The 12,607-nt window shown below is 50.4% G+C and overlaps 6 protein-coding genes across 6 annotated transcripts; 4 read left to right on the forward strand and 2 right to left on the reverse strand.

The window, feature by feature from the left end:
* Positions 1 to 350: 350 nt before the first annotated feature.
* On the reverse strand, positions 351 to 1,258 carry N7487_010939 (40S ribosomal protein eS10; the record flags this gene model as incomplete). Its single annotated transcript, XM_056878669.1, has 6 exons — positions 351 to 617; positions 675 to 835; positions 927 to 976; positions 1,032 to 1,066; positions 1,171 to 1,196; positions 1,252 to 1,258. The coding sequence occupies 6 exons, from the start codon at positions 1,256 to 1,258 to the stop codon at positions 351 to 353; spliced, it is 546 nt and encodes a 181-aa protein (XP_056723988.1).
* Positions 1,259 to 1,441: 183 nt separating this feature from the next.
* On the forward strand, positions 1,442 to 2,341 carry N7487_010940 (telomere maintenance SDE2 family protein; the record flags this gene model as incomplete). Its single annotated transcript, XM_056878670.1, has 1 exon — positions 1,442 to 2,341. One exon carries the CDS (start codon positions 1,442 to 1,444, stop codon positions 2,339 to 2,341), a length of 900 nt encoding a protein of 299 aa, XP_056723989.1.
* A 331-nt stretch (positions 2,342 to 2,672) lies between these two features.
* On the forward strand, positions 2,673 to 4,648 carry N7487_010941 (uncharacterized protein; the record flags this gene model as incomplete). The annotated part of the gene is made up of 2 exons (XM_056878671.1): positions 2,673 to 3,138; positions 3,192 to 4,648. 2 exons carry the CDS (start codon positions 2,673 to 2,675, stop codon positions 4,646 to 4,648), a joined length of 1,923 nt encoding a protein of 640 aa, XP_056723990.1.
* A 427-nt stretch (positions 4,649 to 5,075) lies between these two features.
* N7487_010942 (pyridoxal phosphate-dependent aminotransferase) lies at positions 5,076 to 6,666 on the forward strand (the record flags this gene model as incomplete). Its single annotated transcript, XM_056878672.1, has 7 exons — positions 5,076 to 5,201; positions 5,252 to 5,293; positions 5,364 to 5,766; positions 5,820 to 6,025; positions 6,081 to 6,160; positions 6,226 to 6,393; positions 6,453 to 6,666. 7 exons carry the CDS (start codon positions 5,076 to 5,078, stop codon positions 6,664 to 6,666), a joined length of 1,239 nt encoding a protein of 412 aa, XP_056723991.1.
* Positions 6,667 to 7,385: 719 nt separating this feature from the next.
* Positions 7,386 to 10,946, reverse strand: N7487_010943 (leucine--tRNA ligase CDC60; the record flags this gene model as incomplete). Its single annotated transcript, XM_056878673.1, has 4 exons — positions 7,386 to 7,988; positions 8,039 to 8,237; positions 8,308 to 10,808; positions 10,872 to 10,946. The coding sequence occupies 4 exons, from the start codon at positions 10,944 to 10,946 to the stop codon at positions 7,386 to 7,388; spliced, it is 3,378 nt and encodes a 1,125-aa protein (XP_056723992.1).
* A 577-nt stretch (positions 10,947 to 11,523) lies between these two features.
* On the forward strand, positions 11,524 to 12,359 carry N7487_010944 (mitochondrial 54S ribosomal protein mL61; the record flags this gene model as incomplete). The annotated part of the gene is made up of 2 exons (XM_056878674.1): positions 11,524 to 11,562; positions 11,784 to 12,359. The coding sequence occupies 2 exons, from the start codon at positions 11,524 to 11,526 to the stop codon at positions 12,357 to 12,359; spliced, it is 615 nt and encodes a 204-aa protein (XP_056723993.1).
* Positions 12,360 to 12,607: the final 248 nt, after the last annotated feature.

Below are 12,607 nucleotides of genomic sequence, written 5' to 3' on the forward strand. Positions count from 1 at the left end.
CATAGATCAGAACGTGTAAAGATTTTAGTATGCAGACACATCGACCAGCCAAGAAATCTGGAAGACCTACACGAACATTACGAATACCAATTTCACTCAAGTCATGAATTTACCATTGAATCGATCTACATCAATCCACATTGATCTACATCATGAAACCAGTGGAAACATAAATTTCTTTTTTTTATTTTGTTTCCTGTATCCCCAAGTCCCAATAAAGCTGGAACGAGGTGCACCGAGGGTAAGGCCCGTTTAAAGAAACCCCTAATCCGGCAGCCGAATTCGGATACACCATCAAGACTCTAGATTGACCGAGAAGTGGTTGACAGGACACCAATGCCTCTCAGCATTTACTCCTGGGGAGCGGCACCGCGGCCACGGCCGATGCCACCACGGAAAGAGGGAGCGAACTCGCCGGGGGCACCGCCCTCCTTTCCACCCTCCTCGCGACGGCGGTAACCGCCCTCACGGGGAGCACGGGGACCACGGCGCTCACCGCGCTGCTCCTCACCGCCCATCATACCGCGGGGGGGAGCGTGGGAACGCTGCTGCTTGATGTGGGTGGCGGGGACAACCTCGGCGGGGAGGTGGAGCCACTCACGGAGGTAGTCCAGACCCTGTTATTCAATTAGTATTCGGACAATGTAGATGTGTTAGGTATGGATGGATCGTACCTCGGGGGTGAGGGTGTAGTAGTAGTACTGCCACGAGAACTGAGTCTTGACAAAGCCACGGGAGTCCAGGGACTGGAGGGCCTTGATGACATAGAGGTTCTTGGTGTCAATGTCACCGTGCTTGGGAAGGTTGAAGTCCTTCTTGGCCACGAGCACTCCCTCTAGAGTATAGGTTAGTGAATCTGTACACAGGCAACCGAGCGCGATGTCGTGAAGTCGCGGGGACCGTCGACGAGGGTTCTCGTTACATACCACGGAAGAGGTACTCGTGGATCTTCTTGCGGTCGTCCTTGGGGATAAGCCTGCGCCATTGTTAGTGAATCGTCGAAAATAATCGCAAAAAACAAGGATACGTACATTGTCGCGAGTTCCTGGTGCAAGTCGGGGAATCGCTTTGACAACGCCCGAAAATAATGGTTGATTTAAATGATGGATGAAGAGTGGAGCTTCGCTGCGAGAAAAGTGCGACGGACCGAATTGGGTGTAGGGTTAGCACCCTAATCAGTTTGTGGTTCAGGTCACCTGATATCCATATCACATAGCATGTCACGTGAGAGGTACCAACTAGCTCGCTGACTAATCATGGATCATGGATGACCTCCTCGGGAGGTCCATATGTGATGAGTCATCATTGCTGTGGCGGCGACCGATCCTCGATCTTATCGCAACATCTTCAATCTTTCAAGGCTACAACAGTATTTTCTTCCTACAAACAACTCACCAGTCAGACTCTCCTATCTCGGGGACTGTTTCTGACACACTCAAATATGGCTTCCTCAAATGTCAACGTCCTACTGTCGTCCTTTCCGGGACTGTCGCTGCCGGCGACACTTTCATTCACCTTGCCATCGACAGCGAGCACATCAGACCTGACAGCCAAGATCGCTTCATATCTCCCGTCATCAATTTCTCTTCAGTCGCTCGTCCTTACTACAACAAATAACAAGCAACTCACCGCCACTTCCGAATGTATCCAATCTTTACTCCCTACCCGTGATGGCGTCTTTACCTCTACACTCCTTCCGCTTCGCCTGACTGCCCCCGTCTGCGGTGGAAAGGGTGGTTTCGGCTCCCAACTGCGTGCCGCCGGCGGCCGCATGTCCAGCAAGCGCAAGCGCAACCAAGGCGACAACAATGGTTCCAGCCGCAATCTCGATGGACGCCGGTTGCGCACTGTCAATGAGGCAAAGGCTCTTGCAGAATACCTGGCTGTCAAGCCAGAAATGGACAAGAAAGAAAAGGAGGAACGCCAGCGCCGATGGCAATCCGTGGTGGACATGGCTGAAAAGCGCCAAGAAGAATTGAAGAACGGCACCGGCAGACAGAAGTTGGATGGACAGTGGATGGAAGACAGGGAAGAAATGAGCGAGAAGACCCGTGAGGCAGTTCTACGTGCTGTAAAGGACGGCGGATGGACGGACAATCTTCGCGATGCAATCCTGGGAGGATCCAGCACCAGCGCCAGCGACGAGGGAAGTGATGAGGATGCTTCATCCAGCGAGGATGAAGAGAGCGAGGGAACATCCAATGCCGGTTCTGGGCCCTCTGTGCCTCAAAAAGCTGCACCCAGGAAGTTCATTGGTTTTGATGATGATGACGAGTTCATGAGTGACTCCGATGAAGAAATGGATGAGTCTGACAAGGGCAAGGGAAAGGCCCGTGCTTAATATTCTATCATAACCAGTTTTTTCCCATGCTTCACGACGGCGTTTTTTTACTACTACTTTCAAGGATTTTCTAGCGCATCTGTGTTTCAGCGCAATCTGTGTCAATAATTTCTGCCTCCGATGGGAGTGTTCAATACAAAAGTTGTTCATTGCCACCAATTTTGGCCTCATTTCAGTGTACTGATATGTAAAATAATAAACAATCCTGGTTGCGCAGCCTTGGCCTATACTTGTACGGCGGCCCGAACTTGCCATGTGCGCTATCGATAGATAATAGATAACTGTCTCCAAAGAAAAAAAGCTCCGCAACTCCGCAATTTCATACGCCATCATGTCGCTCTGCTCTCGAGGCGCGGTGTTCAGAAACCCGAGATTAAATTTGTTGCGTCTACTTCCAAAGACCATTCCTCGATCTCAGGCGCAAACGCTCTTTTCACCATCACGCGCCGCGCCACAATCCAAAGTCCTTACGGACCTCCGCAGACAATGCCGATGCTTCTCAACAACTCGCTTTCAGCGAGAACAGCCCCAAGCTGAGCCTCAGCTCGACACCATAGCCGATTCCCTGCCTGTGTGTTGCCCAGGATGTGGCGCATTCTCCCAAACAGTTGAGGCAAACGAGCCGGGATACTATGGTACATCACGAAAGCAGATTCGAAAGCTACTGGCCGTGAGAAAGGAAGCGATTGAACACAAAAATATTCAAGAAATCAAGGCTACATCCACTGATAGAGATGACTTGAGTGCACAACAGAATGGTGCCATTGAGGAGGCAATGCCACCAAAGCCCATTCGAGGTAGGACATCTAGACTATTGCTCAAGCGCACCATTTGCTAACTAGATATGAAGATGGAGCTTTTCCGGATGAAGCTGTCGATCCTGAGAACAACTTCCTTGGGTCTCCGGGTCGAATCACCGAAGTCTGCGATCGCTGCCACGACTTGATACACCACAACAAGGCAGTCTCTTCGCCTAAACCGACTATTATGTCTATACGACACTATCTGGAAGAATCGCCGTACAAATACAACCGTGTTTACCATATTATCGATGCCGCAGATTTCCCAATGTCCCTCGTTCCACGCATTCATTGGGCGCTAATGCTGCAGGAGCAACGTTCGCGGAACCGACGATCTACCAATGAGAAATATGAACGCGGCAGAAAACTCCCATCCCTGTCGTTTATAATTACGCGATCCGACCTTTTGGCGGCAACGAAAGAGCAGGTGGACTCGAAAATGGATTACATTCGCACAGAGCTACGCGCGGCTTTGGGAAGGTCAGGGAGGGAGGCCCGTTTGGGCAACGTGCACATGATTAGCGCGCACCGTGGCTGGTGGACCAAAGAAGTCAAGGAAGAGATCCGAGAGCATGGCGGCGGCATCTGGGTCGTTGGCAAGGCAAATGTTGGAAAGAGCAGCTTCATTGAAGCTTGTTTCCCCAAGGATTCCAGAAATGTGGAGAAAATCGAAGAGTGGGTTCAACGCCGCCGTGGTGGAGATGAGCTTCCAAACCAGCGAGACGACACACCTCTTAACCCCGACAGCCTTCTGCCCCCTGCCCCTCGCGAGGATCTCTATCCTGTGCTCCCAGTCGTGTCTTCCCTTCCAGGCACCACAGTCTCGCCTATCCGTATTCCATTCGGTCGTGGGAAGGGCGAGGTCATCGATTTGCCCGGCCTAGAGCGTGGTCTATTAGAGGACTTCGTTCGGGATGAACACAAGCGTGATTTGATCATGACGAAGCGGATCAAACCTGAACGTTTGACCATTAAACCCGGCCAGTCTCTTCTACTTGGTGGTGGTCTTATCCGCATTACCCCGGTGAACCCCCAAGATACAGTCATGTCCGCCAGTTTCCTGCCTCTCGAGTCGCATATCACCAACACACAGAAGGCAATTGACACGCAGGCCGAAGAAAGCCCATACCGGGGAACTGTCATTATGAAAGAAGGAACCGGCAGCACAATAGCCTCAGCCGGTATATTCGACTTAAAGTGGGATACCACCACCTCGAATCTTCCTACCTCACTCGCCAAAGCTGTCAAGGACAGGGGAATCCCAGTCCCTTCATTGCCATACCGCGTGATGTCGGCAGATATTCTCATCGAGGGCTGCGGCTGGATCGAGCTCAGTATACAAATCCGCAGCAAGCGGGACGCTGAAGACGAACCTTCCTATCCGCAGGTCGAGGTTTTCACTCCCAACGGGAAGCATATTGGGTCTCGGCGTCCAATTGAATGTTGGAACTTTATTGCAGAGAAGAAGAAAATCGACAAGCGCAAACGGCCGCGGACGAGATATTGATTGTTGTGATTTCGGTATGGACGTGTGTACATTAGGCCATTTAGCATAGCGGCTCGGCGTTTCTCCTCTCTTATACCTATGTACAATATTATTGTTATACTACCATCAACGATCTCCATAGTTGGGCTCATATCTACGTTACACAATAAAGTGCTCGTCCCCACGGTCCCCGCAGGTGGGGGCTGGGATTAGCCTCCAGGTCTTACACCTTAATTCTTTTAACTTCTTTTCCCACGACTTTATTTCGAATCCCTGTTTATTTTGTTCCGTAAGCTTTTTTTTTTCGAGTCACTAACCCGGGTTTGTTTAACAGTGCAACTAACTCGTCTGATGTTGTAAGTTGCTCCAGTATCTAGTCTGAATTTCAAAATATATATTGTTCTTCAGCAGTCGGCAAGTCGACATTCACGCTGGTCTATATCTCATGATGTTATCTCCTCGGGGAAGCGAAAATGTCAAGGAATTGGCCAAACCCTGGCGCTTTAGTCTAACCCAGACCTATGACCCAGAGGAGAACCCGACGGGGCTTATCTCATTTGGAATGGCGGAGAATGTATCTATATCCCCCGCAATCCTGAAATACAAAAGCTAACCTCCAACCAGAAACCAATGAGAGCAGAGATAGCCAAATATATCAACGAAAAGGTGCATATTCGCCTTCATGCCAACATATATCCATTGACTGAAAGAATCCCACCCTAACAACCTAACATAGGTCATCTTTACACAAGATTCCATCAGCTACCGCTCAAGTGCGCCGACAGCTGCAAGATTACCAGCCGCTGCAGCAGTTCATTTGAAAAATATCCTCAAACCACATACCCCAATTAATGCCGAGGATGTATTCGTTGCAGACTCTCCGACCTCTCTTGGTAGTATGCTGGGATACAGTCTCGCAGAAGGCGGGGATGGGATCCTCGTCAGCAGACCTGTATACGGTCGCTTTGAGCTCGACTACGGTGTTGAGTCTGGCGTCGAAATGGTCTATGCTGACACAGCTACGGAAGAGACATTCTCTCCTCTTTCTGTGGAAAAGTATGAGTTAGCTTTGAAGGCTGCCAAGGAACGGGGCCAGAAGATCCGAGCTGTGCTGCTTGTCAATCCACATAACCCTGTTGGTGAGTTTGCATGTCGCCTCGTCCATCGAATTGAACTAATTAGCTACCGACAGGCCGTTGCTACCCAGTTGAGACACTCAAGGCTATTGCCCGGTTCTGCAACAAGCATAAGCTCCACCTCATCAGTGATGAAGTCTACGCTTCCTGTGTGTTTGATTCTGGTGACCCCGACGCTGTCCCGTTTACTTCGATCCTCTCGCTGGACTTCACGGGATTGATAGATCCTGATCTGGTCCATGTGTTATATGGCTTCAGCAAGGTAGGCATCGGGCAATCTCAATAAAAGTACCGAATCTGATGTAATATCATTATAGGACTTTGCTTCCGGAGGCCTTCACCTTGGGTTCTTGTTAACCCAAAACCAGCAGCTTCGTCAGGCCTGCAAAGCAATCCTGTGAGATCTCTTTCTAGCATCACCAAAAGCTAAACAACATTTTCCTCAAAACTGACTCTATATAGGAGACTCCACGGTGCTTCACAAGCAGCGGTGACAATTGGCACCACGATTCTAGAAGACCAAGCTTTTGTATCAAGCTTCACAGCCAAAGCAAGACAAAGGCTCGCTTCAGCCTACCGGATTACAACCTCGGTGCTCAACAAGGAGGGAATAAACTATGTCAAAGGCGGGTGAGTATACAAGTTTGGAGGAAGAAATTATTCAAATCATCATCTAATCCGACCATTAGAAATGCTGGCTTCTTCGTCTACATCGACTTGTCACCTTATCTCCCCGCTGACGGTGGTCTTTCACCACGAAATCGGGAATTTGCTCTTGCACAGAGGCTTGTGGATGCTGGTGTCTTCTTGCATCCCGGGGAGGAGCATTCGAGGGATATTGGATGGTTTCGGTTGGTTTTCTCTCAGGAAGAAGATACATTGAAGGAAGGCCTTAACAGGTAAGTCCTTTGCTTGGTTCTCCCGTTCAGTGGTTCAGTTGGTTGACTGATGGGTTGTTTGGTGACGTTTATAGGTTATTGGGTGTTTTAAAGTCGAGCGCGTGAAGTGGTCTCCATGCCATCATCAGGACTTAATGATTCGGAGAAGGCATAGCACAGGAAGGAAGAAGGACAATACAATCACTAACAGACCAATTCTTTTGACCCGGTGTGTGTGACTGACTGTGGGAGTCGTGCTATAGCACCTGCCATCAAAGGTTATACATAGAGAAGTCTCTTACACAAAGTATGCTTTATTTGTCGTCTTTATATACATCCAAGAAGAACATCCGAAAAGGCTATTAAGAAACATAAAACCGTAGAAGCGGTCAACTATTCTTGTAGTATGTAGTTAAAAAACACAACAACATATTTCCACGGAGATCGATGTTCTCTAAAATAGGTCAATTTTAATGAGGAGCAAAAATAAAGGGTGGAATAATCTATACTTTTGAACTGCCTAGCTAGGTACCTAGCTGAGGATGGACACCCTGTGCAATAGGCATTGGATCCTATTAAGAATTCAGGCCATTTGTTTTGGGTAAATGCTTAGAGTTATAGAGGAATAAAACTGGAATATTTAAAATGCTATATGCTGTGGTTTATTTGATTTTCGCAGAAGTCATCAAGCATGAATTTTTTTCGAAACTGGCAAATGAGATAGTATTTTCAAAGATATGTCGTTTATTCGACATTGACAAACTGGAATGTAGGGGTTCCAGGCACGGCATTCTCGCCGGACAGACCCTCACGCTTCTCACCAGTGCCAACAACCTCGCCAGTCTTGCCACCCTCATCAACGGCGATGATCTCAATCTCCTTGAAGCCGGAGGTGCGCTTCAGACCACCCACCATCTCGGAAAGAACGGCGAACTCGTCGAAGGGAAGCTTGCGATCGAAGACAGTGGCGGGGGACTCGCCAGCGTTGACCAGACGGCGCTTCAGGTTCTGAACGAAGGGCATGGCCTTCTTCATCTCACCGAACTTGCCGACCTTTGCGTTGAGCTCCTTGTCGTTGAAGGAGAGGTTCAGTGCGTCGAAGGAGTCGCGGACCAGGTCAATGTACTTCTCCTGCCAGTTGGGGTACTTCTTGGCAACAAAGATGGTAAGCTGCTTGGGCTTGCGGGGGTCGAAGGTAATGGCCTTGCCCTTGGAGAGCTTCTTGGTGAAGTTGGCCTCCGAGCCCATGATGTTGCTTGCGGTACTACGGACGTAGTTCTGAGCGGCGGTCAGCTCGGGAGAGGGCTCTGGCACGACAGGGAACTGGGCGTAGTGAATAGACTCGGACTAAATGGCGTTAGATTAAGGTTGAGCATGAAGGGAAGAAGAAAACCGACCTTCTTAAGAACCTCGAGCCAGATGTGCTCAGCCCAGTGAGGAGTAATGGGTGCGAGCATCAGAGCCTGCAGCTCAATGTAGCGCAGAATGGTGTCACGGTGCATCCCAACGCCAGCAGCTGTGGAAGCCTCACGGTAGCTGTCACGGGAGCTAGTGAAGTCATATAGACCAGACTTAAGAGCAAGCTTGAAGTTGGTGCTAGATAGAGAGTTAGTTATCAATGTCAATGAAGTAGATAAGAGTGCAAAGCAGTGAAATGCAAACTTACTCCTGGTAGTGCTTCTGGGTCTCGCGGACCAGGCTGTTGAGTTCGTTGTTGAAGAGCTTGTCAGCGAAGGCATCAGCAGGGCCAGTGCGCAGAGTCTCGTCCTTAGCAACCTCCTCGATCCAATCCTTTAAGGTGTGGAGACGCAGGATGTTGCTGTTGGCAACAGACTCCTCGAAGTTGGCATCTTCAATGCTGTCACCAGCATCGGCAAATGCAATACGGGTAGCATCGGCGCCGAACTTGTCGACGGCATCCTTAAGAGTCAGGAAGTTACCGGTACTCTTACTCATCTTCTCACCGTTGAGGAGCAGGTGGCCGTTAGCGCGAACACCACGGGGCCAGTACTCCTTGGGGAAGAGAGCAATGTGGATGTAGAGGAAGAAAGTCAAGTGGTTCTGGATCAGGTCCTTGCCGGAGACACGGACATCCAAGGGGTACCAGTATTCGAATTCACGACGCATTTTCTGCAGAGATTCCTTGTTGATTCCACTCTTGGTGACAAGTTCGTCGCTAATCTCCCGTCTTGTGAAGATGTAATCCCAGACCTCATCGGTCATCTGCTCCGCGGTCACATTCAGGGGGCCGGTCGTCTTACCGTACCGGTCACCGTGAAGGAGGTGAGCAATGGTGTAGTAGGCCATGTAGACGGTACTGTCACTCAGACTCTCAACCAGGAACTGCTTGTCCCATGGCAGCTGGGATCCGAGACCGTAGGTTCTGGCACATGCCCAGCGGTTAAGCCAGGACAGGTTCTTCTCGAAACCGTTCCTGCATTCGGCGGAGTAGGTGTTGAGGTTGTTGACGACGTGGTTCAGGGTCTCCTGCTGCCACTCGGCGTCATTCTCACCGTAGTTCAGGAACCACTGGCCCAGGTAGGCAACAACACAGTCGTCACCACTACGGCTGACGACCTTGCCCATGGGGTCGGCGAAGGGGAAGGCATCACCACTGTCGTAGAGGTCCTTGCGGACCTTGTCCTTAGCCTCACTGACAGCCTCGCCCTTGTACTTGCCAACCAGCATAGTACCCTTGTAGAAACCTTCCATGTAGGCCAAATCCTTGGCCTGGGCAAGCTGGGTGACGTCCTTGGGAGAGTTGATCTTCAGCTCCTTGACCAGAGCAGGGGCGGTCAAGTTGCCGTAAGTAGGAGTGTCAATGAGCGGGAAGATCTCCAGCTCAGCCCACTCCTTCTGGATGCCATAGTACTCGGCCTTCTTCGCCAGATCCATCGTGGTGGCGTAATCGTCAGGGCTGTCGGAGGGGACACAGGAAACAACACCAGTACCCTTAGCTGCCGAAACACTATCCATGGGCAGGATGCGGATACCTTCGGTGTGGAAAGACAGAGGTGCGTTGACCAGTGTTCCAATGAAGGCGGAACCCGGTACCTCAAGAACCTGGGGCAGCTCGTCTTGGGTCTTAGGGAACTTATCGCCAAAGAAGTGGCCCTGGAAGGCCATGTTCCAAGCAGCACGCTTGGTCACGACAATGTACTCCTTCTCCTTCAGCTTGAAGAGACCGTAGTTGATCTTTGGGCCAACGAAGCAGCTAGTCTGGCCATACATGGTCTCGGGACGCAGGGTAGCGGGCACGAAGTATACTTTAGCGTCATCCTCGACCTTTCCTTTCACGAGCTCTGCCATTTTAGGTGACCACTCCTTAACCTGGAGCTTGATCGCGGAGTATTCCTGAGGACCAATGCCCTCGCCCTCGGTGCGGTCGTGGTCCATGCAAGGTTGACCGTCCTTAGGCGAGTAGATAGTGTAACGGTTGCCGTACATGATCTTGCCGAGCTCATGCAGGCGGTTCATCTGCCAGCGCACGAAAGCATCGTAGTAGGGGTTGGCGTCGGTGGTGACGAATTGACGGCGCCAATCGACACGGGCACCCATGCTGTCAAGGTCACGGATAGCAAGAGGAGGGAAGTGGTCGAGCCAGTGGGCAGCGTCAGCGAATTTGTGGATTTCCTCCAGGGGAACGCCAATTGCCAGCATGATCTGGAATTGGTACTTCATCTTCACGGTCTTGGCAGCGGCCTTGCTCTTCTTGCCGGAGAACTTCTCGGCTGCTTCGGTCTTGACTTCTTGTGTGGGAGCTGCGAGGAGATCCTGTGCGGCCTCTGCCTCCTCATTGTATCCCTCGAAACCCTGGCCGAACTTCTTCACCTCGTTGGCGAGCTTATCGGCACAGGCCTTGATAGGCATACCGGTGCAGTGGAAGCCCAGAGGGAAAAGGGCACGCTTGCCCTCCATGCGGGCAAATCCAGCCATGAACTCCACCTTACTAGCAGTGAAGCTGTGTCCGGCGTGCAGAGTACCGTTCATGTAAGGGTAGGCCATAGTACCGAAGAACTTTGGGTACTTCTCACGGAGCTCGGCGGGGGTCATGGAGCCCTGGGGGGCTTCCTCGAAGGAGGGCGCATCGACTTCGAAAACCTTGTTGTCCTTCCATTGTGCTTGGTACTTCTTTTCGATTGCGATTAGGGTGTCTCGCTTTTCGGTCTGGAATGGGAAATGCCAGTTAGTAAATTAAAATCGGCCATGGTGGGGGAGGGGCATATCAACATTTTCGAGTTTGAGGGTGTTCTTTGTGCTGTTGCTCGGATCGAGCTCAGCTGCGGATGCAACTGCGGCGGCCATTTTTTCTGATTTTCAGAATTGGCCTATAATTCCCTTGAAGAGCGGAGGGGAACAAAAGAAGCGCGGGGCGATGATATAAAATCTGTTTGTTCAGTTTGTGAGTCAAGGTATTACGAGCGTATTGTATTTTACGGGGAGGGAACTCCACACTGCAAATGTTCCGTGAAATATGGTAAAGATGGGTAAAGATAGGTAAAGATGAATTGGTATGCAAAGAAGATGAAAAATAAGAGAACTTGACTAGATATATATATCTACTTAGGTATATGTAAAGTGAGTCATAAGATGAGTCTTCAATCCTTATCTGTCTCTAGGGTGAGATTTAACTAAACTCGTTCTATGTAACCTGATCAATACCATCTATAGATTGTTTTGCACGTGACTATCACGGAGCAACTTCTTCGCCGACAAGCACATCTGCGATAAATTTCCCCGATCAACAAACCCGCAATTCCGGTCATATACTATTTATTCTTGAGCAATAATCTTGCCAATTAATCTCGCACTCTCGCCTTATCCCTATACCCCCACATCTCATCGCATAAGGGCCAGTCCCTGTGCGGAACAGCCTTTCATCATGGTCAACTTGTTCAAGCGGCTTCGCAAGCTGCAAACTGTATGTATAGCTTTTATGAGCTCTCCCTCCCCGGGCTCTCCAAAGTAATGCGAAATTGATGAACTAACGTATAATGTTCTTGTCAACAGAGAGTAAGCCGAAACCCCGTCCCTTGAGATCTCCGATCCTGCAACCTCCGAGGCCGAAACTCGCGTTGTCTCCCACGGTCTAGCCGACACACAATCAATCCAATCAACTGACTCGTTCTTTCACTGTTCCAGATGCTCCAGACCAAGATTGGCACAGGTGCAGCCATCTTCCCCAACCTCGCCTCCGCATCAAAAGAATTCCCAGCTGTTACCCGACTCCACCTCACATATGCACGCAAGATCGACCAGGGCCACGCCGGCGCGCGGCATTTCTGGCGTAACTGCCTTCCACGACTGAAATATCACAACCCCGGCGTGCCAATGTCTGTGACACAAACCTCCAACCAGCAAGGACCCGCAGCATTGACAATTTACTTCGCCGAACGGGTCGGCAGCGCCGCAACGGCCCTCGCAAATGAAAAGAAGGTCATCGATGAGCTTGCCCCGGCCCCCGAGGCCAACGAACAGTCGGCCGTTCTGGATATCAAGAACCGCACGTACCAGCAGATCTGGGATCGTGTGCAAGCCATGACGAACGCGAAGGTGGTCCCCGCCACTAGCGAGGATATCGCGCTGTCACAGAAGTTGGCAGAGATCAAGAAGAAGTCTGGTCCGGATCGTGAGCGTGTGCGGGCTATCCGACAGGCTAAGAAGGATCAGGAGCGCATGCTCGCTGAGGCTAGAGGCCAAGTGGATAAGCAGGTGTAAGATAGTGCTGTTTTGTTCTAGTGTTGTTTTTGGATTCGATTGATCCATCCAACTGGTTTCTTCGTCTTGAGAAATCGGCTGTCTGTAGCATAGCATCTTCTTTCCCTTACGACTGTGTACTATTTCTTGGGAATATTTTTTTAATGCGCATGTTGCATTCTCTTGTTGTTCAGATTTCGTTCACGCTAGAATAGATGGAGGCGCATAGGTATCAAAAAGCAATAGCAATAAATTGTAAATTCAACATC

The sequence above is a fragment of the Penicillium crustosum genome, assembly GCF_028827405.1.
Source record: "Penicillium crustosum strain IBT 35664 chromosome Unknown utg000005l_segment0_segment0, whole genome shotgun sequence".
Classification (NCBI taxonomy): domain Eukaryota; kingdom Fungi; phylum Ascomycota; class Eurotiomycetes; order Eurotiales; family Aspergillaceae; genus Penicillium; species Penicillium crustosum.